This window comes from Dunckerocampus dactyliophorus, chromosome 11, assembly GCF_027744805.1.
Source record: "Dunckerocampus dactyliophorus isolate RoL2022-P2 chromosome 11, RoL_Ddac_1.1, whole genome shotgun sequence".
Taxonomy (NCBI): domain Eukaryota; kingdom Metazoa; phylum Chordata; class Actinopteri; order Syngnathiformes; family Syngnathidae; genus Dunckerocampus; species Dunckerocampus dactyliophorus.
The window spans coordinates 5,196,194-5,223,452 of NC_072829.1; the positions used below are offsets into that span (position 1 = coordinate 5,196,194).

General features: G+C 41.2%; 1 protein-coding gene across 2 annotated transcripts; it reads right to left on the reverse strand.

Moving 5' to 3' along the window:
* glrbb (glycine receptor, beta b) lies at window positions 1-27,259 on the reverse strand. Of its 2 annotated transcripts, none has more exons than XM_054792748.1 (10): window positions 26,951-27,259; window positions 21,661-21,799; window positions 18,266-18,372; window positions 15,728-15,795; window positions 13,623-13,849; window positions 10,501-10,583; window positions 10,279-10,419; window positions 8,003-8,155; window positions 5,697-6,022; window positions 1-2,052 (listed from the first exon to the last, which is right to left on the reverse strand). In XM_054792748.1, the coding sequence occupies exons 2-10, from the start codon at window positions 21,780-21,782 to the stop codon at window positions 1,756-1,758; spliced, it is 1,524 nt and encodes a 507-aa protein (XP_054648723.1). In that variant the 5' UTR covers window positions 21,783-21,799; window positions 26,951-27,259; the 3' UTR covers window positions 1-1,755. The 2 variants fall into 2 exon arrangements, with proteins under 2 accessions (XP_054648723.1, XP_054648724.1); XM_054792749.1 differs by lacking the exon at window positions 1-2,052 and adding an exon at window positions 7,150-7,310 and having other exon boundaries at window positions 5,876-6,022.

The following is a 27,259-nucleotide window of genomic DNA, read 5'->3' on the forward strand; positions in this document are numbered from 1 at the left end:
TGCAGACATCAGAATTTGGCCCAAATTTATTGTAAAATAACACAATTAAACAACAGCCATACAAGAATGCAAGAATGTGATGCAAATGTATTCAAACTGTAAATGTAGGAGGTTAGCATATTGTGTTAGCCTTCGAGAAGATCTGGCATTAGGAGTGAATATGTATCACGCATAAAAGTTGGATTTAAAATTGCACCAATTGTGTGGATTTGATGTAAAATTGAGTGCACTACCTTGGCTGCGACCAGCAGAGGCGCTGTTTATTCAGTCTAAAGTCGCTTCCTTTTTTCTTTCACACTATTTTCATTTGTCATTGTCTTACGCAATTTCTAAGACGAACGCAATTTATAGTTTTGTCTCCAGACGTCCAGAGAAGCGAATCAAACGTTAGTATTCCACAGCTGCATCCAGCTATCTCCACATTCTGATTTGTGAATGATTAAAATAGATTCTCTGCAATCAAGCGCCACGTCTCGTCTCAATTCCGATCAGGAGATAGCAGCAAACGTCGCCGACAAAGACCGTCGGCTCTCGTCAACGCCCGCATCTTGATTGCTGTGACCCCGTCGCCGTGACATCAGGTCAGCATCCATCTAGCTTCATTAAGCTGAATAAACATTTCATAGGAGTTGTCGTGCAGTGATAGTTGGGGGTCGTCTTCCGAGTATGAATGATAAATGAGCAGTTTGGCACATTAGGAGCGGTCAAGACTCTCCGGGATAGAAAATACGCTTGTGGAGATGACCGCGCTTCTTTTGTGCCGGTGTAGATTCTCAGTCATTCAGGTCGTGGTAATCCTCAAAGGTTGAACCGAGGCAACTGGACTCTTCTTGTTTGGTGAGGTTTCACATTTAATCCAAAAAAACCCACAAAATTTTAAGCGCAGAGTTTACCTTTTAATATCCCTGGTGGGTGTGTCGCCTTGGATGGTCACAATAGGACTGTTGTATGCGCATACCTGTTTAGAGAGGGCCTTTCTAGTTTCAAGCTTTTTTTTTTGTCTTTTCTATATTCTGAGTCCCGCCCCTCGCTTGGGGGCCAGTTGATGGTCACATGACTGCAACGATTCTGTGTCAGTTTGGCTCACATGGTGAAAAGTCGTCTTTTATTGATCTTGGCTTGCAAATCTCACAAAGGCGCTCACGACCCGTTTTTACAGGGGTGTCGGCCATCGCAGCTGTGAAAGGGAGAGGGGGGCGTGGCCTTGTCACATGACCGCCGGGAGTCGCCGAGCATCTCAATAGCAAATCATTGGGGAAGAACCCAAATCAATGTTTATAATGTCTACTTCTATATCTTCACATGCATGCGTTCTCTCGTTAAAACATGCAAAGTAAAGCCAACTTCCAGTTCAACTTTTGCAACTCATTAAACAGGTGGGCAAATAAATAATCTGATCATAAATAGCTATTTACATATGCTCTTTTATAGATCTGTGCATCTCGCAAAGCTATTAAATAAATAGTCTGTCTTTCCTGATTTGCTTACACGCCGTCCATCGTCTCAGGTGCAGTCAATATAGAATTCATTATATTCATTGGCGGGAAAGAAAGGCTGACTGGTCATCTAACGCACAAATGATGATAATTAACATTTAGATATGTAAAGATATATATTCATGTAATAGGTTTAGCTTCATCTCAGCAGTCATTTTGTACGGGAAAGATTAACACGCTGGAGATTAGTTCAAGGAAGCACCGATTTTTGGGGCTGGTGGTGGTGTTGGAGGGAGTGGGAGTGAGAGAATAAAGACGATCACAAGTAAATGGACCAGTAGATGACGTTGAAGAAGAGGAAGGAGAAGGGGAAGAGGGCTCGCGCATACAGGTCGACCCTCTTGGCGGCCGAGGGGATGACTGGTTTCGGGGGAGGGGGCTTCTTGTTGTTCTTGGCTTGTGACTTTCCCGGTCCGCCACTCGTCTCGATGGGCTTCCCGTAGCAGTCAAAGTTCGACAGCTCAAAGTCCCGCGGGAGCGAGCCCACGATGCTGAAGTCGTTGGTGCGCAGGTCCGACTTGGAGGTGCACACCTTCTTGCAGCGCGTCTCGGCCACCTGGGGGCGAGAGACATGGCGGGATTGATCTCTACGTTCTACATGTGCACGCACGCATGACGTATGAGCTGAGATTGATTGGAACTGGAAAAATTGGAAAGACAAAGTTGGTCTAAGATGATGTTGAGACTTCATCCACATGTAATTCTTGACATGCACCTTTAAAATGACATCAAATACCCCAAAATGACAAAACATTCCATTTTCTTTTGATATAGCCTTGGAAAAGTCTATACTAAATTGTATTGGGTAGGAATGGGCAATATACAGTAAACGATATACGATAGAAACACTTGACCTAGTCGTCCTGCAATTGAGGACAAACTGCAACAAGTCGTCAATATAAACTGTGTTCCAAATTATTATGCAAATGATATTTTTCTCAGATATCTCAGATATAATAGTCAATATAAATTCCAGTCATCATAATTTTAAAGTCATCAACCTTTAGAGTACAATTTTAATGTTATTAAACAGACCTCCGAATGATAACAGTATATTTTTTTTCAAAAATAAAAACTTAAAATGCACTGTTTGACATTATGATGCATAACAGAGTTTCAAAGCATTTAACTGGTTGTTAAGAACCAAAAATGGTCATTTGTTGAATGTGCGGCATAAGGAGGTCATATTCACTGAAAGCAAAAGCTATTTCAATCACTAACATTTTAGCAGGCCAAGTTACATGTTAACATAAGATCCCTTCTTTGATATAACCTTCACAATTCTTACATTGACCTTGTGAGTTTTTGCAGCGTTTCTGCTTGAATTTCTTTGCAAGATGTCAGAATAGTCTCCGATAACTGCTGTTTTGTTGTGATCTGTCTCCCACCTTCAAAGATTTTTTGCTTGACGATGCTCCATAGATTCTCAATTGGGTTGAGGTCAGGGGAAAAAGTGGGCCAAACCATGAGTTTCTCTCTCTCTCTGAGAGGTAAGTATTCTTTGCATCATAAAATGGTGCATTGTCAGGCATGAAGGTCATTTTGCTACAGAAGGTACGGTTCTTCATATTATACCATGGAAGAAAGTGGTCAGTCAGAAATTCTACATACTTTGCTGAGGTCATTTTCACACCTTCAATGACCACAGAGGGCCTAGCAGGTCTCTCCAAATGACTCTGATCCAAAGCATTACTCAGCCAACTCCTTGCTGACATCATAGCCTTGTTGAGATACGCTGGCCATACTCTGCTTCATCCATCCGGACCACCCAAGGTTGCATGGCCCTCATCAGTAAACAGGATTGTTTGAAAATGAATCTTCATTCACCTTGAGGTTCATGGGACTTCAGAGGCACCAGCAGCTTCAAATACCTGTTTGCTGCTTTGTGATGTCTTTTTAGCAGGTGCTCTCTTGATTCGATACATTTGTCTGACAGAAACTTTTGTCATTATGCTTTTATCAGCACAATCCCGGCTGTCATCAGAAGTAGCCACAAATTTCTTCACCGTACAAAAGTTTTTGTGAATTATTGTCCAAGGCATTGCAATATTTGACGCTTTTTTTTGTCAGCTGAGATCCTTTATCTTTCCCATATCGCTTGAAATCTGTGGCATGCTTAATAATGTGAAACATAATTTTTAAGCAGTTTTCTTTTAATTGGGCTCACCTGGCAAACTAATTATGACAGTTGTCTGAGATTGATATCTGTAATCCAAAGAGCCCCAAGACAAAATGCCATCTATGAATTTCATTGAAAAACAAAAAAAATTATATTTATGATACTAAAATCCTATTTGCATAATAATTTGGAACACAGAGTAATGTAGCGCTGTCGTTAGCTCGACTGAAGTATACGATAAGCCGCTCCTCTTTGCCTCTTTGCCTCAACGGCGGCAAATAAACAAAATTTTAGGATCATTACTTGGGGTGTCTTAGAATAGTCAACTATTTGACGATGCGAATCTCGCAGGCTAATCATATGAAAATGTCAATGTGGTCAAGATTGTACTATTCTGAATACATGGGGGTACCCACCGATGCTGCTGAGCATACATTTTTACACAGAAAATGTTTGTTTTTAGTATAATTAGCCTATTTTGATGCAAATTCAGCCTCATTTGTGTTAAAGAATTGAAAATTATGTGTGCTTTTAACAGAAGACCTATACTTACTCAAGTTAGTGGCGCGTACACACAGCAAAGCCTATCGTCTCTTCCAGATTTGCAGTTTTGTTGTTATTTTGCTCATGTCAGGTCTGGTTTCTCGACAAGCTGGACAAGAGCGTTTGGATATTGGATTTCGTTTTCATCACCGATCTTCGACTCATCCCTGCAGTCTCCAGAGGACCGAAGTCTACACACACCACCCAACTAGGTGGAAGTGCTCGCAAACACCCTCGAGAATGTAAACAAAGACGAGGAAGGCACGGAGGAATATGAGCTAAACTCACGCTAACACCGCACAGATGCTCCTTACTGAGCATTTTCATCGTGAATGTGCGATCTTTAGTCCACATCACCCACAGTACTTGTAAGAGACCTTTGGACTGCAACGTCACAATTTTCACCAAGACATGACTAAACAGCTGAGTACCAGACAATGCTATTGAGCTAGCCGACCGCCACAAACTTCAGGCTGATGTAATAGCGTCTGAAACCGGAAAAAGACCAAAGGCGGAGGACTGTGTATCTATGTGAACTGATTTCTGTGTCACTAAATGAGTAAAGGTACTGTTATTGCAACTACACCATTACCGCCTACATCAGCTTTGTAATCTGTAACCTTTTTTGAAATGGTTCTGTTGTACGTGATATGCCAAAGAAAATATTGTGATACATGTTGTTATTGCAATAAATTGAAATATACCGTATATTGCAATGTGGAATGTAGGCCATATCGCCCATCCCTAGTAATGGCCCAAGGACAGACACTTGTGGAACTCCATCACAGAGTTTTGATTACATGGCAACATGGCAGTGCCTTAGTGGACAATGGAAGTCCGAACACAGTGGAGCCTCGGAAGTTAAGTGCCCCGATGCTGCACCAATTCAACCGATTTGGGGGAAAATACTCTTTAAAGGATTTATTTGATCCTGATATTTGGACAGAAACCCTCTTGATAAAATCCACCACCAGGTGACCTCTCCCCTCTCTCTGTGATGTCACAACCCCAAAACTGGATCTTATAATAACCAATCTCTAACAGGCTTTCATCCCACGAAAAAGCTTTTTGTCAACCTCCCTGAAGGCTCACGAGAGTGAGCGAGATCTAATCAGACGACGGATGCTGAAGTCATTAAGCTCATCTTAGCTTCATTATTTTTGATTTGCTTTTGACAAGAAAGTCCATTAAAGCACAATGGAGTCATGTAATCCTCTCAAACCCAACACGGTAACAGACTCCGGGAAAATTAATTTCAATTACTTGCACAATCGGGACGGATTACGCAAATGACATGCACAGGTCGGACTTGACTCTTGACCCCTGTTGGAATTTTTTTAATAGATTAAACTTCTCTGTTTTGCATTTAGATTACATCTCTGAACTCGAAAGTAGAAAGTGTGACATCATCCTAAACATTGTAAATATAATTATTTTAAGTCTACAGAGCCAGAAATAGGCACGACTGAAAGTATTGTACAGTATTATGGCTTCCAGGTCACAAAAGCATGCAAGCCAGTCAAAGAGGATACACTGACATGCAAGGTGCTGACATGGAGTGGCGTCCCTCCGGTCCCATTGACTGTGTTGTTTCTGGCGGTGGCGGTGGCGGTGGTGGCGGCAGCAGCAGCAGCGGCACTCTTTCCCATGGCCTTCTCCTTGGATGCTATCTTGGCCTTCTCTGCCTCGATGCGCTTGGGGCTGTTGAGCATCACTTGGACCACGGCGTACTCCACTAGCGAGGCGAAGCCAAACAGCAGGCAGGCGATGAGCCAGATGTCAATGGCCTTCACGTAGGAGACCTTGGGCAGCTCCGATGCCAGCGAGGTGCACTCAGAGGACAGCGAGAGCACGGACAGGATGCCTGACAACAGAAAAGACTATTGGTTAGCTTAAAAGTAGGGAGTCTTGGTGCCATCGGTTTTCATTGTTTTTGATCTTTGACCAGTCTTTCAAATGTCAGCTACCTCTATGATCCTGCACCAACTCAGTTGTCAAATCTCACAAATCCACCTTACTAAGAAGAGGTAAGATTTTGGGCGCCTGCAAGGATGAATTGGCACACTTTTGAGCACAAAGAGGTAGCATTTTTAACCCATCTTTTTCTTGCCTTATTGATCTGGTCACCCTGCCTTGGAAGTGCACACATTTGTCCACCCTTTAGGTTGATTTTGAAACTGCCATTGTCAAAACAGTTTCTATCGCCTGTGTCCCATACGAACAAATTACCTGATGTGCTGTTTTGGTCTTGACACCTGGTCAAGCCTCAATTTACAGAGACACCAATAACCCAAAAGCTTTTGTTTCCTTTGCATTCAAGATACATTATTTTTCCTTCAGAAGGATGCCTCTGAAAGCCTGGTAACTTCAAATAAGTCTTTTTACCGGTTGGCCCCCAAATTACAGGTTAGAGTTCCCCCTTCACTGCGGTTCAGGCAGGAGCAAAAACGATTACGGCGTCACTTAAGAAGGAATTTTAACCCCCATTAACCAGCGTCACTCCCCTTCCATTAACGGAATGTTCCTTCAGAGACTCGATAAATACATTGCCATTACTGGTGGGGTCTTATCCCCCACCATACACCTCATTAAAGCGGATTTGTTCAGGTTCTAGGAGTTCTAATCAAACTCGACCACACTAGCCTGATTAGTACTTCGGTGGAAGACTCCCTATTATTACCAGATGCTGCATGCTTTGGGTCAGCATTGATCAAGTATTCTAAAGAGGCCGGAGGATGTTTCAACTACCAGTCACAGCTCAGGTTCTGTAGATGTATCTTTGAGCAAGACACTGAATCCTGAAATCAGTGCCTTTTTAAACCATGTGATGCAAAGATGCCGGCTGCAAGTTAATTAGGAATAAATTTAAAATCCACACATTTGGTTAGGCTGTATTTCCCTAGCATGAAGAAATACTCGCCTCAACACAATTTGGACACACATGGCGGAACCACGCATACACAAGCCAGGAGCAGCTGAGTGTTGACTGACCTGCGCTGATCCCTTTTAGAGAGGAGTCAGAGGACGGCACCTCCCATGTGGAGTTGAAGTGATGATGGCGTGAGGGAGGTGATAAACAACTGGAGGGAGGATGGAGGAGAGATGAAGGCAGTGGACCAGTGGACGGGGATGACGATGCAATTCATGCAGCCCTATACACACATACAAATAACACGGCTAGCTGTGTGATTCATGCACAACTGGTGACGGAACTGGACAATTCCAAGGCTTAACGGAGGTGAGGTTAACATTAACCAGTTGGTTAATGTTCCTCGCAGTTGATTTACTGGTTACAGTGTTGATAGATAGATAGATAGATAGATAGGGATTGTTGTTAAAAAATGACTCAAGGAATCACCATCCCGAAATGTTGTCTGCCCAGCTTTAAACCATCTAGTAGTGAACCAAACCAAAATGTTATGCTCTATTTGCTGAGACTTTTTAAGAATCCGCCAGTCCAAACCAGCTGCCCTAGATCAGCTTGACCTGGTTTTGAAGGACTTCACGCTTTATGGTGCTTTGCTGCGGGTCCAGTCTGTCAATTACATCTGTTTATTTATTGATTCATCACATCCAGAGCCATGCCGGACACAGCCGCATGCTTGCTAGATAAGGTCCTTCATGCTGTCAAGGTGATTGATGGCGTCGCAATGGTAATAAAAATCAGCGGTCCAATAAAACATACTAATCCTCCCCAGTGGTTTCTGTTTGGTACACTGTGGGATTTCACGCCTAATTACACACATGCTCCAACTGTTCTGGCTCGGACACTGGGAAAGGATATTTACACATCTTTTGTCAGTGGAAGACAATGAAGTGGAGCGGACTCAAAAATAGATTCTACCCAATGGGACTCTGGCAGCGCTGGCGTCAGGGTTGATCCAGAAGGACAGCCAGGAGAGGACGACGATGAGGAGCGTGGGTGCGTAGACGCCCATCATGTAGAAGCCGACCTGTCGCCTCAGGGTGAAGATAACCTCCACGCAAGTGTAGTAGCCTGTCGGGTAAGGGAGATGAAAGAAGTGATTTAGTAACTTCATGGAAAAACAAAGGACGAAATCCTGTTGGTAATTCTTTTGTCTTCTTTATGGATTTGTAAATGAGTTCCTTTTATTAGTTATTGCCTTGCTTCACAGCATCTAGATCTGTACGCGATTCACACCTGGGTCAAAGTTGGTACATGTAGAGACAAACTACATTAACAAGCTCTCTCACTTGCTTCTGAAGAAACTTCTCAGGCCAAATAATAAAAATGATAGGGATGCAAGAAAGTCAACTGAAATTATGAAAGGAGCTTTTCAGAAATAGTTTGGTTGCTTCCAGGCAGGCTAATGTGCCAAATCCTTTGTGCAGGGGTGTCCAAACCTTTTCCACAGAGGGCCGCGTACTGGAAAATGAAAGCAGGGCCACTTTAATATTTTGTAAACCAACACATGCACATATGCCAAGTAGTTGTATATGTTTCAAGAAAAAACCTCCATCTCGGCTTTGTGATATACTGTAGGTAGAAAGCCTATTGTTAGTATCAACTTCAGTCTTTGCACTTTTTTTTTCATTTTTTTCCCCAATATTTCAACTTTGCTCTTAAATAATCTTTGTACATTTTTCTTTTCGTAATATTATGACTTTATTCCCATAACCTGACAACTAATTTTGAGAAAATGACAACTTTATTTTGTTTTGTTTCTCATTTGACTACATCTTTTAAAAACAAGTGTTTTTTTTAATATTTTAACTCTATGCTACTAAAATTATTTTTTGTCATAATATCACAGGTTTATTCTCTGTAAAAATGTGACTTTTTTTCTCATTAGAATTTGACTTTTTTCTCTTAATATTTCATTTATACTTTTTTTTTTCCCAACTATTTCAACTTTCTTTTTGTAAATGTTTGTCTGGTAATTATGACTTTATTCCCATAATGATTTTACTTTAGTCTCCTAACATCTCGGAAGTTTTTTCTGCAAGCTAATTATTTGTTGTTTTGTTTATTTCTCATAATATTAGAACTTTAAAAAACACATTTTTCCTTAATTTTATTTAAACCAAACGCTACTAAAATGATGTTGTTTTTCCCATTCGCGTAAAATTACGACTTTTTCTCGTTAAATTTGTACTTTTTAATCTTTTACTCTTTTAATATTTAGATTTTATTCTTCTAAAATTACTGCAGATTTTTCCAGTTTTGCTGTTTTTTTTGTTTGTTTTCTTGTTAAATTTGATTTTTAAAATGGGCCGTGTGCCGCAAGAATACATATGGTGTGTTCCTGTTTGCAGCAACACTGAGGAAGGATAACATCGCTACTATCATTACTAGTTAACCTTTTGGACTTATTAGTGCGCCAAAGAAAAGGAAAAGCCATCTCCATGGAATGGAAAAAAAAAATCTATATAAATACCTACATAAATTATTAATTTTTTAAGTAAGTAAATACATAAATAAATAAAATATGCTCAGAGAGAGGAGAAGCACCCTCCAATATTGGCTGCTGATTTGGTCTCAACTGCTCGTTGCGACCATCATTTAAGGATAAAGATAACTGAATGAATGTTAGAGGTGTTGTGGATTCTGTGCGCTGTGACAAGGAGAACAAGGAAAAGAGGAGGTTATCCTACCAGCCTGGAGCAATATTTTAAGAAGGTAGGACAACCACAGTGATGGAAGTAAGTTGTTCCTCTTGTATTACTGTTTCACTTAATGTTTTGTTTTGTTTTTTTACTGTATTTTATGTCCAAGTTTTCTGTGTACAGTATGAGTGATTTAGGTATAATGTAGGTTTCAGTTCACACTTAAAACTAAAACTCTGCTAGGAGTCTAGGAGCAGAACTCATTTGTAACCAGTTTGTTTTTGCCGGTGTTGGCCCAATGGTACATGTGAGTCATACATGACCAGGAATATCTGGTGAGGTTTTTACTGCTAATAAGAGCTGCCTGTATCGCAGCTCAGGCTCCAAGCACTCAAGCGCAGAGGCAATCTTTGTGTCCAGCCGTGTTGCCATGGTAACTTGATAAAGGGCTGACTCATAGCCAGCAGTGTGTCTCCAAAATGTGCAAGCGTACAGCAATAACATGGCTTGTGGGTGTCCGTGTTGAATTTTGGCATTCGAACACAAACACACCTGTTCCTGCGTAGAATTTGGTGCAGTTGCCGTAATCGATGTCTTCTTGTCTGATGTCAAACTGGGGCAGAGCGATGGCGTCCATCTGTACGGGATCCCCCGTCTGCCACATGAACTGCAGGTCGTCTGTGGTGTAGCCGACTGGATGAAACAAAGTTGCGTTACAAATACAAAAACGGATACATCTGGGCGTGGCTATCGAATAATATGACTGAAACTCACAGCTTTCAAGTTGCATTTTGCACCTCTGGGTGTCCATGGGGAACAACGTCAGGTCCAGGGGACAAGAGAGGGTGACGGACAACCTTGGGGGGTTGTTTTTATTAGCGTCTCATTGCCACATGCACAGGGACTCATTTGTGAAAGAACAGGGAGTATATTCTACATCTTCGCAACATAAACATAACTATGAGATTGCACTGGCACATCATTACAGCGTGTTTGTGCATACAGTACTTCTAGGAAATAATCTAGCTACCCTGTTGCTTTACTTTGCTGTGCTCCATTGCGGTAAAGTCAGCTCACGAGACACTCCATTAGGAACGTCTGCCTTCGCAAAGACAATGCTCAGATCTGAGTACACGGTGTCAGGCATATCTAACTGATTATTAGTGCTGACCTAAAACAGAGATATACTGTACTTTTAGGGCCCTATGAAATACGTGTAATTTTGTCCCAAATTCCGTTTTATTTTTTTCCAAATTCCATTTTTTCAGTTTAATTTTTTAGAGTTCTATGGAAGCCTGTTTCCGCCACTAACAAAAAATAAATAAGTCAGAATTATGAGATAAGTCATAAGTAATAATTAGGAGATAAAAAGTCATAATTTTGAGATAAAAAGTAGGGATGTCCGATATTGCTGATGACCGATATGCCGATAGTGTCCCGCTGTCAATTTCCGATACCAATGTCAGCCTGTACCGATACCGATATGTGTAACATGACATATCTCCTGTGGTGGAATTAACACATGTTTGTTGTGAAGCTAATGGATACAGCATCAGCAACGTGGCTGCAAACAGCATTGTACAACATCTGAGAAATACGATTAGGCTCAGGCTGCAACATTTGTTTAAAAATGTAAAAGTCAACAGAGTATCCATTTACATTTTTTTGATCATCAAAAGTCCAGGGAAGAAAATCAAGTGACGTCATTTTCATGTCGGCCTGGCACTCTTCGTGCAGCAGCAGTGGTGGAGTCAGAAATGTTTCATTGGGTCGGCCAAGGTGAGACCATTACTCACATAGGGGTGTCAATGGGTTCATACCTGAAATGCCTCAATGGCCAGTGGGGTGGCCACCATGTAGCTCCACCACTGTGCAGCAGCACGCTGTACTGTATTTGTTTCCGTGCCGGACAAATTAACATATTTTGCACCATCACATTTGAATGAAATGTCATCTGCAGATAGATATTAAACTGAATTTCTATCCTACATACAAGCTCCGATCCATGAGTTTGAAAGGCTTAAAGTTGGACTTAACTTTCAAAGCACTCGTATGACTAGAGGTGGCCCAACACTCGGTATAAGTCCGATGTGAAACTGAAGAGGAAGAAGTAATCTACCTAACAAATACGTATACCAATGAAAATACACTCTATCGTATGAAAAAGCAGCATTTTCACGGAGGTCCCCACGAACTCTCCTAATCCAGCACACAGCGTCAGATTTTACCATTGCTTACTTCCGGGCATTGTTATATTCCTACTAATGAGGATAAGCTGCGTTAAAAAATGGATGGATGGAAGGCGCAAGCTAGCTTGCTATTAGCCACCCACATTTGTTTACACACTTGGGAGGCAGTTTGATGAGGTCATAATTTGCACGCCAGCAGATACGGGAGCCCATAGGCCTATACACAGCATTATGTTTATTATCGGCTTCATTGTAGGCAAAAGTCCTGATACCGATATTGACTGATATTACATTTTTATGCCAATATCAGCCACATCCCTAATAAAAAAGTTGAAATTATGAGATAAAAGTCATGTTTATGAGATCGGTAAGTCATAATTATGAGATACAAAGTAAAAATTATGCGATAAAAACTTGAAATTTTGAGATAAAAAGTCATGTTTATGAGATATGTAAATTATGTTAATTATTACACAAATTGCGCATGTGTCGCCTTCACTGTAGCCTTTGTCACATGGCACTTAGCACATGCACAGTTTGTGTCTTATCAGAAGTATGGCTTTATCTCGTAATTGTGACTTTATTTCATAATTAGGACTTTATCTCGTAATCTAGTCTTTTTATCTTATAATTATGACTTTCTTATCTCATAATTTGGACTTTTTATCTCATAATTATTACTTCCTTAACTCTAAATTATGACTTTTTATCTCATGATTATGACTTTATTATTTGATAATTTCGACTTTTTATCTCATTAGTATGACTTACCATTGGGATATTTTCTTTCAGCGACGGAACAGGCTTCCGTAGATTTCAGCTTTTTACCTTTTACAATTATTTTACCAGCGTAGAGTGTGTACTTGTGGGACAGTAAATAAAATCACCTTTGATTAAATACAAAAAATCCTTACATTTATTGATAAAATACATCATTGGCCTATTTTGCCCAGTATTTCTGACATTTTCTAATGGGATCTCAACCTCTGCGCACATTGCTACAAAATCCTCAACAAACTGTAACGCCCGTGCTTGGAAGGAAGACATGGTCGCCGATGCAATTCTAATTGCAATATTAATGTAAGATATCTTTTATGACACTCTTATTTTCTTTACACAATTAGGCAGGATGTGACGAACAGCGCTCTTATTTTGAAGGCCGGAAGTGTGTTGTGTGTGTTGAGAATGTTTGCTCTGCTAAAGTCAGCTAACCCAGCTAGCTTCCATTCACGCTCCGTAAGAGGAGTGTTCCCGCCAACTTTCGCTGGTGTTTCAGGTTGCCGTTTCGACATGTTGGCGGGTTAGTGCCAACTTCCCCACATAAAATGTTCCTTCTCATCGCGATGACAGCATTTCATTCACATTATGTCAATTTCTTTGAGATTCCGCTTTTAACAGTAGAGTCCGTTTTTATTGGCCAGTTCCGCTATTCCGTTAAAGTGGAAATTATAGGGCCCACTACTTCATTGATCCTGAGAAATACAAGAAAGGAGGCGCCCAACATGGAGCTTCAAGAATCGGCTAGATAAAGAATCTACAGAGCTAGCCGGGCTGCAATACAAACATAACCAATACTTAAATACAGTATCAACTGAAGGCAGATTTTTGCTATACAATTCTTGCCTTTGTAAATTATTCTTTAGACTGATTATCTGGCAGTAAGTGTATTGACACCTGTTGCATCTATTCTCATCGAAGTGTACGCACCTCATACTGATGAGCACGTCGCCGTTCCGGAAGATGAAGAGGAGGATGTTCTCCTGCGTGACGTCGTGGAAGTTGGCGCTTTTTTCGTTGGCGAAGAACAGGTCGGGCTTCCAGAGACACTTGAACATCTTGGGGTCGACGGTGAGCGAGTCGGACTTGAAGTCCTGTGGCAGCTTGAGCCTGGGGTCGTTCCAGCGCTGTCGCAGGAAGATGTTGACTCTGTAGTCCTGCGAAAGTTCAGGCGGGCACATGTGCACACAAGGTTACTCTCCACTGCCCAAAGGCAGTTTTTCATACAGTTTGTACTGTTTCTCATTAGACTGCGCAGCGTCAAAACATTTGACTTTCTGTCAGTTTTGAAGGCAGCAATCGACCATAAATGTTGGTTATCTGATGTTCTGTGCTGCACTTTACCATCTTCATGGATGCCCATGCAGCTGTGCACCAGACGACGGCCTGTGCACGTGTATAGACACTCCCTAACAACAAGCTGGGCTTGGTTCTGTCCTGCTGTGGGCCAGGACTACTACCAGGGGGAACACCTACACAGGACAACAATGTGGTCCTCTACTAATGTTTGGGCCATCAGAACCATTGCATGTTGATCAGAGGTGACAAGAGTTGTAAACACATGGGCCTTCTTGAAGCGCTCGAGGCTGTTTTGACCTCCCGTGGAACCAAAAGTAAGTATTGTGCAATAGATGTCACGTGAAAATTGCTAATTTCTTGCAGATATGCAGAGAAAAATTATACCGCCGGCAAAAAACAACTAAATTATTAAACGTAAGAAGTAACTGCATGTCACTGTCAGTCCACTTGCCTTGTGAGGGCTTTGTTGTAAATCCCAGTGTGGCATTCCTGTCTTTTGAGGAACAATACTACAGTCAAACTTTGTTTTCCGAATGTCCAAGTTTTCCTATGATTCAGTTTTTGATGAGAATTTTCGCCTAAATTTTGCCTCTGTTCTCGTACACAGACTCGGTTATCCTGAAATATTGCACATAACAAACAGTTTGGTTTTCGTACGTTTCAGTGGTGATGTACTTTCTGCCTTGCTGTGTTTGGACCCGCCTTGACCTCGCACACGCCACATAACCGTTACACAAAACCGTTTCAAAGTACATTTTTGTGTGGCGGTGTGACAATATGTTTTAAGTGAGATCCTATTTTCAAAAAGATGTTGTCATTTCTTAACAGTCCACTCGGCGGTTGCTCTGTTGGCTTGTGTCTTGTCCGACACACCTATTTTTTTTTTTTTTGCTCTTTCTGCAGAGCAGCCGTGGAACTGAATCTTTTCTTTGGCTGCACATCAAGCTGCCTTGTGCCGCACTCTCCCTTCTGGAGGGATTTAACGCAGCCAGCAAATCTCACATTGAGGAGCTGTAAAACGTGGAAAAAATGAAAACAACTGCCACAGTTTATAACGTCGAATTAGTCATCCTCCCGGCAAAAAATAGATGTGCTAACGACGGCGGATGTGAGGTTGCCGCTCGGTTGATGGAGGAGGGATTGTGTGTGTGTGTGTGTGTGTGTGCATGTGTGAATGACATTGCTTACCCCCACACAGGCAACGTCTGAGGGTGTCTAATCTCTTTGTCTCCCACTTGAACTTCTTTAAATATATGATGCTCATTCACTCCTTTGACTGCAATTACTCAGCATAACAAACACTACAGCGAACCCAAAGGATACATTTTATTACAAGTTCCAATTAGATCAAAATACGAGAGCTCCTTTAAAAAAAAATATACCCTTGGAAAGATGATAATGCTCTGTGTGGATCAGAAAGTTAGACAACTGTTCAGCGCATAAGTCCACATGCTCTCATATCGTATATTCATGTAAAAATATTCCCTATGTGACCTGAAGTCGGCCATGGCCCATTCGTTCGTTAGCATTCCAGCTGTGCTTCCTCATATTTAGGAAATTAAGTCATCAGATAAGCGAGGCGTGAGAAGGAACAAAACGTGTACATGCATATTCCCGTATTCCTTTAAAAAAAAAAAATATATATATATATATATATTATATATATATATATATATATATATATTATATAAATATTAATTGTCAAGGTGTCAGCATGGAGTGGAGTCAATTCTCACCATGGTCGTCTCCTGGATGGAGCCAAAGCTGTTGATGAAAATGTTCACTCTGTCTTCCACTGGTATTCCTGTGTTTGGGGAAAGAATGGAGGAATGCTTCATTTGTGACGCCCCCTATGGGTTGTAAAATGCATTGGAAGACATGCTAGCATATGTGTAATATAGATATCCTCCAAGGTTTATGATCATTAGACAAATGGTCGCTGACTTCCGGACAATTAGTTGCCCGTGTCTCTACCAACACGTTTTGGTGGATGGCGGCCATGTTTTTCAACCAATCTTGCTAAAATTTTACAGACATGTGCTTGTCAGCCTAAAGTTGTGTACCAAATTTTGTGGGGTGTGACAAAATCAGGTCAACTTGGACCATGTCCACACGACCATGCATATTAAAAAAACATGCACCCATTTGCCTCACACGTGTTGAAAAAATCTCCATCCACACGAGTGGTATTAAAGAAATGTCTGTCCACATTCAACACATTCACCAGCTGTCATAAGTAGTTTGGCCAATCAAAAGACTGGAAAAGCTACCACAGCTGACCTCGTCACGCAATATCACGTCTTTGTTGAATATTGCAGTCATCCCTCGTTCCATCACGGTTCCAATATTGCTCCCTCACTCTATCGCGTTTTTTTCAAAAAATTAATTAATAAATGATCGCTGTTTCGTTGTTGACTGCGGACCATTATTAGTGAAAAATATTGAAATACAGCGGTGCCTTGGTTAACATCATTGATCAGTTCCAGAAGGTCGGAGTCAAACCAAAACAGACTCTAACCAAAGCAAATTTTCCCAGAAAATAATTGTAAATCCAATTAATCTGTTCCAGACACCAAAAATGTTAACACAAAACATTGTATAAACAATAATCATAGTTTTACATGCCAGTGTGTGTTTAGAGTACCTCCCCTCACGTATGTAAAAAGGTTTCCAAAATGTTTCATCAACTTGGTGTAAAGCTGTGATGTCATACGGGGAGCGATTCCATTGAAAAATGGCAAATCACACTGACACAACATACACAAGGATAGTTTGTCTGACACCGATTTTTTTACCGACGATAACGAAGAAATGTCTGTGGCTGATAAGTGAACATGTTATTGGCCCAGCTGGTCAGTTAACGTCCGTAATTGTTTACATTTTACCAGCTATAGCTCCTCCTAAATGCAACTAGCATATCATTTGAAATGCCCTCCTCATCCAAACAACAACACGTTAATGTAGCCGACATTTTACAATTCCAAACACATTACACTGCTTTACTTACTCTAGATTTGTTTGGGTTAGCCTTAGGCGTTGATGTCAAAGGTTCCGGTGGGATGGGTGTCGGGCTGTCAAGCCAAGACGGGTGAATTGGCCAGTAATATAGGGATATATTTTATGCTAGGCACAGCTGAAGGCTTCAGTCTTGCCTGGTATCCCATCCCTGCAAAAGTAATCATCATTGAAATGCGCCGAGCGTAACAACGACCACTTTTTTTTCTGTCCAGGAAGTCTTACTGGGATGACGTCACAGCTCAAGGGGCTACAGAGCATAGGGCCCGTTTTTAAAGTTTATCATCTTGAAGAGTAATTGTCTTACACCTATGTACTACATCCAAAAAATGTGTGCTATTTCCGCACTTTATCCGTGTTTAAGAATTTGGGATGACCTTTAGCGACAAAAATCTACATTCGCGTGTAGACAAGAGCCCAAAATATTGGGGCTGAATAACAGCGCCACCATGTTGTTTATTTGTCAGAAAAATACAAGCACAGGCCACACAGGAAGGGTGCACGTTTTGACAAATTTTCTCACTTTTGTGTGCAGCGGTTTAGGGGTAGAAGAGTTACACATGACTGTATGCTGTTTGAAGCAGAATGTTTCTGACAAGGTTGTTTCCAAAATATAATCATGTGGTGTGCATGCACTAATTCATTCCCTAGTCAACCCATAGTGGTTGGTAATAGCAAGGAGGTTTTAAAAGCTTTGGCCAAAGGAATGAGCAGTTTAGGAGATCATGACACGGTGCTAATGGATGACTTTTCGGGTCACTCCGGAATGGAGAGCAGATGTTTTGCTCTCGGACTGGTCGATTGCGCTCTCTGCCCACGGAGCTCAGAACAAGCGGCCACTGATGGCTCTGCCAAGGGCCCGAGGATGGACGCTATTTAATGTGAAGATCGACCTGAGGAGTGCCGAGGACATCAGTCACGCGCTTGCTAGTTTTTTTGGGATGACACATGACAGGATTAGCTGTTCTTTGTGATGAGTAGGAAAGTGTTACCTCCCCGCTAAATCCTGATGGGCAAAAACGTTTTTCTTGATCACAACGTGTGTGTGTGTGTGTGTGTGTGTGTGTGTGTGAATCTGAGACATCTGAGTGTCGGAGGAAAGATGAAGCTCTCCCAGATGCCCGCTCCGACTAAAGATTGCAATGATAAATCCAAAAGAAGACGTTCAGAGTATCCAATGTGAAATTAGCATGACACCAGCGATCAAACGGTCCTCATAAAGGCGAGACAGATGGGGATAAAGAAGGATTCGGACTTACCTTTGAAGTTGGGTCGTATTCTGGGATCATAGCTGATCAGTAACCTGTTCAAGATGTTACTGGTGGAATTGGCAGGGACTCGGGCCAGATCCTCGGATGACAGCTGCCTGCAAACAAAGGAGAGCCCAGTGTAGGCCATCACTTCAGCAGGTCACATTCCTGGCGAATGAATGGTACAGCAGAGGCACAACACACTCATGACTCCGCTCTGATTCAATTAAGGGCCTCGGGAGAACTACCGGCGGTGGGTTCCATTAGCATCTGGAACTGGACCACCCAACCAAACAAGAATGAACATGTGGAACGAAGCCCGGCTCAAAATTCAGTGGGGTGGGGGCTTCTAGAACATGTGATAAAACGACTAACATCGACTAATTCCTGTCCTGTAAGCTGCGGTTTTGTCAGCCAACAGCATGCTCATAATAGTATATGCCTAGATTTAGTTATAGCGTGATCATGCTAACAATGCTAAGGACATTCACCGCTAAACAACAAGCACAGCTGATTGTCACACTCTTGGGTCATTGCTTTACGTTTGTCTCTCAAAACTGAGTATCATTTCATCTGCTAAGAGCGAAAACATGACGGCGAAAGAGATTGTATTGATCGGAACTTGTACTTTATTTATTTTTATGTTCCTAGGATGAGTCTCATCAGTCTGTTCATCATCATTCTCCATGAACCAGATGCAGTGGAACCATAGTTAGCGTCATTAATTCGTTCCAGAAGGTCTGGAACAAACTGAAACGTACAACAACCGAATAAAAAAAAAATTCCAGAAAGCCAAACATGTTAACACAAAGCACTGTTTTATAGTTTTACAATTATAGTTTTACATGTAGAATACCTTTTGAAATGTATGTAAATGAGGAATGAAAGGCAAAAATGAACATTTAAAGTGCTCATGACACCAAAAAAGGTTTGGAAAAAAAACAATAACAAAATGAAAGTGCTCACTTAGTAAAACATTTTTGTCATAGTGCTGTCATAGATAAATAAACAACTATGAAATATGAGTGAAATAAAGTGGTGATTCTGCCCCCCCTCCCCCAAGTTTTCCGAACCGACGTCACAACCAGTACACGTTCCGGGCACCAGATTCAAACACATGCAGCCATGAACTGACAGCCCCCGAAGTGACATACTCGCAACAATAACACAATATTAACATTCATTGGTATTGTGTTGTGATGAGTATTACATAACACCCATTTGTATGCTAACCAGAAAATGTATGCAAACCGAGACAAAATTTTGCCATACATTTTTGATGTTAACCGAAAAACACGGGGCGTACGCAAACTCGTGCTCACTAACCGGTCGGGAAAGCATTCACAAATACGATACTCCTTCGACTACTACCAACCCCAAATCAAAAATGATGCATTCATTTTCACCGCCATCTTACATGAACCAGGAAGTGGCCTGCTAACATACCAATGGACTCAAATGGAGAAGGTCTGTGCTTACTGTAGCAGCTTACAGCTCCTGTTTTGAATTTAATGGACTTAATGTGGCCTAATGCAGTGTTTAATATATTATTTCCCCACTGATCCGTGAGTCACACTGATTTGATTGATTGACAGGAAATGTGGCACATCTTTTCCCACTTGAACATTCTGGAAAAACAGCCTTTTTTTCTGCAAAGATAGCCAGCGTAACACAAAGTGTGAGGATGTTTGGATGTGGCGGAGGCGGCGAGGCAGAGCAGGTCTGGCAGGAGAGAACAGAAGAGAAAGCCTTCCCTGTGGGTGGTGATGAAACCTCCTGCCAAAGAATTTCCCCTTCTCAAAGCACTTTACATATCATTATATGAACGTTATCCTGCACAGAGGACCATTTTGAGTGCTCCGCAGGAATTTTGCACAGTGTGTGTGTTGTGCGGTTTCCATGATCAAAGTGAAACACATAATTCCCATCCGATAAACCTCTTTTTTTCCCCTCCTTTCCTCTCTCTTTTAACAAGCACTGTAGCTAAACTGGAACCAAGCCGCTCCTTACATCCACAAAACACATCTGAAATATGTCACAGCCATTTCCAATACCTTCATTTGTTATTTTTTCTTTTTCGCCAGACATTTGATACCATTTAAGGAAGCGGTGAGAGCAGCGTTCCAATATACTGTATATACAGTACAGTATGTATCGCCTCTATGGGCCTGTCGGGACATCGATGTTCATTCAGCTTTGGGAAATGTTAAGTACCGGCCGCTTTAGGCCAACTCATCTGTTAGTTTCACACTTCATTACAGTCGCCAGAGGAATGTGCTCTGCGGGTGCCAACTTTTACTGATGAGAAAGGACCTCCTTTATGGAAAATATCCATCGTCATGGATCGAACATGTGCTGCATTGTGGGACAGTATGTGCTAGGGCTGGGCCATGTGGACCAAAACTCATATCCCAATACATTTAGGTTGAATGTTGGTATACGATATAAAACAGTGAACAACTTCTTACTTTTATCCCTGTGGTTGTCTTGCACACTGGAAGGGGCTTGAGAAATGCTGCTTAGTTATCACTGTCCATTTCATAGGAGCAGATCCTTCCACATGTTCAAAGATAGCATCTTTCCTTTCCTTCATGATGGTTGCAGTGTTTGAACGGCTCGGACCGGGCAGTGTTGATCCACTTCTCTTCTTTCTGTCATTCTATTTTCTATCTTATTTTTCACTTTCATAATCGTTTTCTTTGGCGCACTGCATCAGAAGAGTCTGCCTCACGCTTAGGAGACCTCATAAAGGAGAAAACAAAGTTTACGCAAAAGAAGAAAAGCAATGTAGGCGCGACAACGTATTCCTGCGGCAACAAATTCTCCCGACGCACACGTCTAACTAGTTGTCCTTTTCTTTTTCTACAGTCTGTATGTAAGGTCACAGCATGTCATGGCAATCCTCAGATAACATTTAAACAGCGCCCCATTGTGGCTGTAAGTAAAATAACTATATTCCGAAAAAGCCATGCATTTACATTTTTTTGCTGTTGCTAAATAAAGTAATCACCCTGCTGAATCACTGCGATGCTAACTCGCAGCAAAGGAGACGGCATAAGTTTAAAAACAACTGTACTGGCAATTTTGGTATTGCTATGCTGAACTGGAACAACCACCAAGGGATTGTCTTTTTGGATTTAATCTTGCAAGAGGAGGCAGAAAAGTCGCACACGGCATACACATGGCAAAGTAAAACGATCAGTCCCCCTTCCCAGTGGCGCATGAACGTGTGATTGTTTACTGTCTGTTTAAAGAACAGATATGATCTGAGTACACAGTGCTCCAAGCATATGTAAGCTTATTTCAAGTCTTCAAGGTCACCAGATAAGTGAGGAATATTGAGGAGTTTCCATTACTCCAACAGGAAGAACAGAGTCTGCTGTTGTGCTTCACCCTGTACTTACGATGGGCAATAAACCTGCTTCCCTTTCTTTTTCCCCTTCTTGGTTCCCTTTTCTTTGGCAGATGCCCCCTGGAGGCAGACGCCGAGGACCAGCAGGAGGACAACGAGCTTCTTGACGCCCATCCTGGAGCGAGTGGAACCTGGGAGGTAAACATAAATAAATAAATAAAACCATTTTAGAGGATGCTCCAGGGTGAGCAATCCAATCATAAACTTTATGTCACACGTGGCTCCCTAACACTTTAATGGTTCACGCGTGAGCTTGTACATTCCTGGGATTTATGTCTCTTAGCCCTCTTTCTATTAAACTGCATATTTCACTTTAGTAGGGGACATCATTCTTTGCATTTCAATTGGCAGCCTGCCCACTGGGGTTGCAATGCACGGGGGGGGGGTACGTACAAGGCAGCCCGTTAATTGGCGGACAGATGATATCCTTCATTGTTGTTAGGGCTGTCACGATAATCAATAAATCAATTAACTGCACGATAAATAAAAACAAACTCAATAATTTTGCCAGCCTCGACATATTGACATGTGCATGCGTGGTTGTTTTCCTCTTCTCTCTATCAAACAGGCAGGTGTTACACAATTGAATACTTTCTTCGTACCTGTTGTGTATAAAACACGATCTGATGTCAATTTCAGCCCGCTTGTACATCGTCATTTTGTGACTTGAAAAGGTTTGTGACAAAGACAATGAAATGAATAATACAAAACGGTGGAACGTACTGTACGTTTCAGCTGCCGTGATTCCCAAAGTAGAACACCTTATTCTGCACCAAACGCATTTTGCTGGATCCAAAACATGTATTTAGACCAAATTCTGACGAAACGTTACACCTCATTAAACATAAACAGTGTATTCCACACACAGTGTTGCTAAAAGTGAATCAGGAAAGTGTATATGCAAATGAGCTGGCATCTGCATTGACACACAATCTGAACTTCACTGTATTTCCGGGTTATGTCTCCATTTTTTTGTCGACATTCAGACACTAACGAAAATGACACTGATTTAACATAAAAAATATGCTGTAGCGTCCATGATACACGTTACGTTTGGGTTTTCTACTGATGTATTTTTTCTAATCAACACACTTTGATGCTCTTGACATTCCAATTACAATGTTAAATACTCTTGAGAAATTAAAGTTTATTGCTTTTGATGCAGCGTACTTGCATTATTATGCCATATATTAGCATTACATTAATGAAAAAATGGTAAATATTGTTGACAATATCATCATTTATCTGCAATAACACACACACACACACACACACACACACACACACACAGCCGCATTAGCATGCTCCACAAAACCAAGCTAACCCAGCTAACTTATACTGGCTATTGCTGTATGTGAGCTCATGCTCATGTTCAGTGGCTAGCATCAAAGAGCATCAAAGTTTTTTTAATATTTCCACACACTCTTCCCATACGAGCTCCTCGCACCATGAGAGCGCAGTCCGGGCACAGTGAGGGGGAACTACCGCTGTTGCTACGTAGCCGAAAACCCAACTGCCAACGTGACGTTAACAGCGACAGAGGCAAATATCCAACGTCCAACATGAAGCTAACGTCACCAATGTGCAGGTGAACCCTCTTGTCATCCAGCCTGTGCGGTAAAGAGACAGGTGAGAGAGAGGAAAACAAACACGCATGCACATGTCAATTTATCGAGGCCAGCAAAATGACAGAAAAATCGTTCGATTTATCGTTTATTGTGACAGGCCTATTGGTAGGACAATTATCGTCCAGCAAAATTTATTGTGGCAGGCCTAATTGTTGTTTACTTGTGAGTCACCTTGTGATGATGTCACGCCATTTACACAATTCTTGCCATCAACCCACATCAGGATTTACCTTTCTGAACAGCATAATAAAAGGAACTAAACCGGATCCGCATCTAAAATGCCAAATCAAAGTGACGAGCATACAGTAAAACCAATCAGTTGAGTACTGCAACTAATTCATGAGTCAGGACCCGTCGGGACCATTGTGACCTCCAAAGGCTCAAATTAGCGTCCCTTTAGACATGCGGTGGAGTGTAAGACGTCCGTGCTCGTGCACCACACCATGATGCACCACATCTGTATCCGTGTGTTTTAGCATAAACCCACACCGTGCTGTTGTACACAAACACCTCTCCGATGTGCACAGTAATCACGGCCATAAATCAGCTGCCAGCCTCTGTGACCACGTGATGCATTCATCATTGCAACACTTTGACCTTTAAATGTACAGTATGGGAACCTTGCAGTCAAACTTCTCCTCACCCCCCACCACCCCCCAGTTTATTGTCTAGACGAACTCTGGCCCGGCAACTCACCGCCTGCTCTTCTACGGCTCATTAATCATTGTATTCATAAGGAGATGTTGCCGCCATTGCCCTGTTGAGCACCTTTTACCACCTTGCCCTTGCTATGTCATCTATGTTTCATTAATTAGGATGTTTAGGAATGTGTGGCACTTAACACAAAGCAACAAAATCACACAACATTATCTCAAAGCTAGTAGTGGAGCATGATTGCATATCACTTTAAGTCAGCGCTGTCCACATGTTTCCACCAAGGTCAACGTACTCATGTAGCTATGCTAAGAAGTTATATGTATTTCAGGAAAAAACTGCATCTTAGCTTAGCGATATAGGTGAAAAAGTCGATTAGTAAGAACTTCTCTTCACTGTTTTTGCCCCACTTTTGCTGTTCTTGTTTTTTTAATTTTCCAATAACTCAACTTTTCCTCCCAACATAATTTTCCAAAATGTTTGGTTTTGTTTGTTTTTCAAAATATTTTGACTTTAAAAAAAATACAAAAATATTTCAATATTTACACTCTATGTGACTAAAATGACATTATTTTTCCTCATAATATTACATTTATTCTAGTAAAAATGCAAAATTTTTCCTCATTAGAATACGACTTTTTTTCTCTTAATGTTTTGACTTTGTTCTAATAAAATTACTGCTGTTTTTTGTATTGCTGCTATTGTTTTGTTTTTTTAAATTCACCTTTCTTCTTGTAAATGTTCTTCTCGTTATTATGACTTTATCCCCATAATATTTTGGGTTTATTATTTTATATTATATATATATATTTTATATTATAATTTTATAACAATTATAACTTTATTTGATATTTTGTTTATTTTTGATAGTATCATGACTTTAAAAAAACATTTTTTCTTAAATATTTCAACTTTATGCTACTAAAACATGTTATTTTTCCTCATAATATTACGACGTTATTCTTTAGAATTTAGAATGTGCCGCGGGCCAATAAAAAAACAGCCTCGGGCCGCAAATGACCCCTGGGCCGCACTTTGGACAGCCCTCCTTTAAGTCATGGTACTTATCAGGTTGTAGTCTGACACTTGCACAAGAGAGGACCTCATGAGACCTCAGTTTAGTGTGGAAATGATGAACTTTGCTTTTTCTTTGGCTTCTTGTGTCATCACACACATGGTCAGATCTTATCAACATTGGGGTAAAGTGTTTTGTTTAATTTTTTTAAAGCCTTTATCATTGATGTTTTCACCTTAATATTCATAAACGGTGCTTAACTTCTTTTTACACTTGTATGCCAATTAAGAATGTCATAAAGTTATTTTAAAATAAATTTCTGTACAATTAATAGTGGTTTATGGTGGGGGTGGTTTCTTCCACTTTCACTCCAGTGCATTATTGACAGAAAATAAATATCTTTTTTCCATTGTATCGCTTTGAAAGCTTTTGTGGCAGGTTATTTTTAAGATACCAAACTGTAAGAAGCTGTGCTGACTGATGGCCCGTGTATTTCCTGCCATTTCCAGCTTTTCACGTCTTTTTCTGATTTCACTCCTGCTTTAATAGTCGAGCTGGCAGCGGAACTCCTTCATTTTATAATTTAGCAATTAAAAAAATGACCAAATCTTCTCCCAATATAACATTCTTCATTTGCTGCTATGTTCGGCTCGTGCTGGTGATAAAGCACAGTTAATAAACGAGCTGAACAAATTGTTGAACGTTATCGGACGTGCCTCAGAGGCTGCCAGCTTGTGAAATCCAGGGAGCCGAATCCTTCAAACTGACTTTGCCCGTGGCTGAAGTCGTCTCTCTCTTACTAACGACAACCAAGATGGCACTGGTTCTGTTTGCTGTCGTCAGCGTTAAAGTTCAAGCATGTGTGATGCGCCTGCCTGAAGGTCAGTGAAGCATTGCCATGTTAGATGCTGTATGCGATTATATCCATTTCTACTGTTGATGTCAATAATATGAATGGAAAAAAATCTACCCCCCTTCAAACCCTCCTGCCATTGTTCACTCACAACACAATCCAGGTTTAAACCCTAAATATGCCTCACACACACTTATTAAACACATTTTAAAGTAGAAAATGGATAAGTACTCACCGCTAATGTATGATAATGTAAGCTGATCAATGAACACGTGGCTTTATTAAGCTTTAACAAGTTTCACATTCACTATGGTGCATTCAAGGACCGCCAAACAGAGGGTGACATCTCAACGCTTGGCAAAAAACACTATCGGGGTAGCGTAAAGACATATAAACATGTAAAAATGATGGGCTGCTGCATGTATGCTGTACATTTTACTTGTATAAATTTTATGACATAATAATAACAATAAAATATAATAATAATAATAATAATAAATATAATCATAATAGTAATAGAATAGACGCATAAATAGTAATAATAAAATATATACACATATAACTCACAGTGATGCTTCACCTACTATTGTCCATTTTTTTTTCATATCTCCACATTTCATCCTTGCTCATTAGTTAGTTCATAGCAGAATTCCCACCAAACTTTGTATAAGTGGCATGCAATTTGTTTGTTATCCATTTCTACTGTTAATACCAGCGATATTAGTGGCAAAATTCAGTGCTATACAAGACGGATAGCCTATTTATGACGGTGTCCAATTAGGTGCTGATGCAAATGAGTATGATAGGATATGAGTGCCACTAGCTCTTGCTTAGCTTGTGCGGGTGTGCCTAATGAAATGGCCAGTGAGGTTGCACTTTATGGTAGACGCCAAACGAGAATGATTATGGCATTCTGAGGTTGTTTGGGTGCATATGAGCGCAAAGCAGAGGCTGACACAGCTGCAGGACCAAGCAGCTGCATTGGAGTGAGAGCATCATGCATAGCGACCACCATGATGCCAACACACACACACACAGTAACACAAACATACACAAGGACACAGAGACACACCATGAACGTAAGCAACAGCACATCACGACAACGTCAATCCATATCGTTCATCTTCATCACCTGTCAGACGTTCTAGAAACTCCCCCGGTGAAAGCTAGCAGTGCTAATCGTCGTTAACGGCGCCTTCCGGACCTTTCCATCCTCCTCCCTCCTTCTTTCCTTCCTTCCTCCTCGCCGCGTCGAAGCTTCCTCCTTTGTCTCTTCAGAGCAGAGTCACATCGCGGCAAAGCGACATCATGGCTGCGAGGCTGGTTGCTGTTGTGGTTGTTTTTGTTGTTGTTATTTTTGTGGATGTATTTTCCTCGCTTCCAGAAGCCCAAGATGGAGGCTCGGCACCTGTCATGCAACATGCGCAGTAGAGGCTGCGCA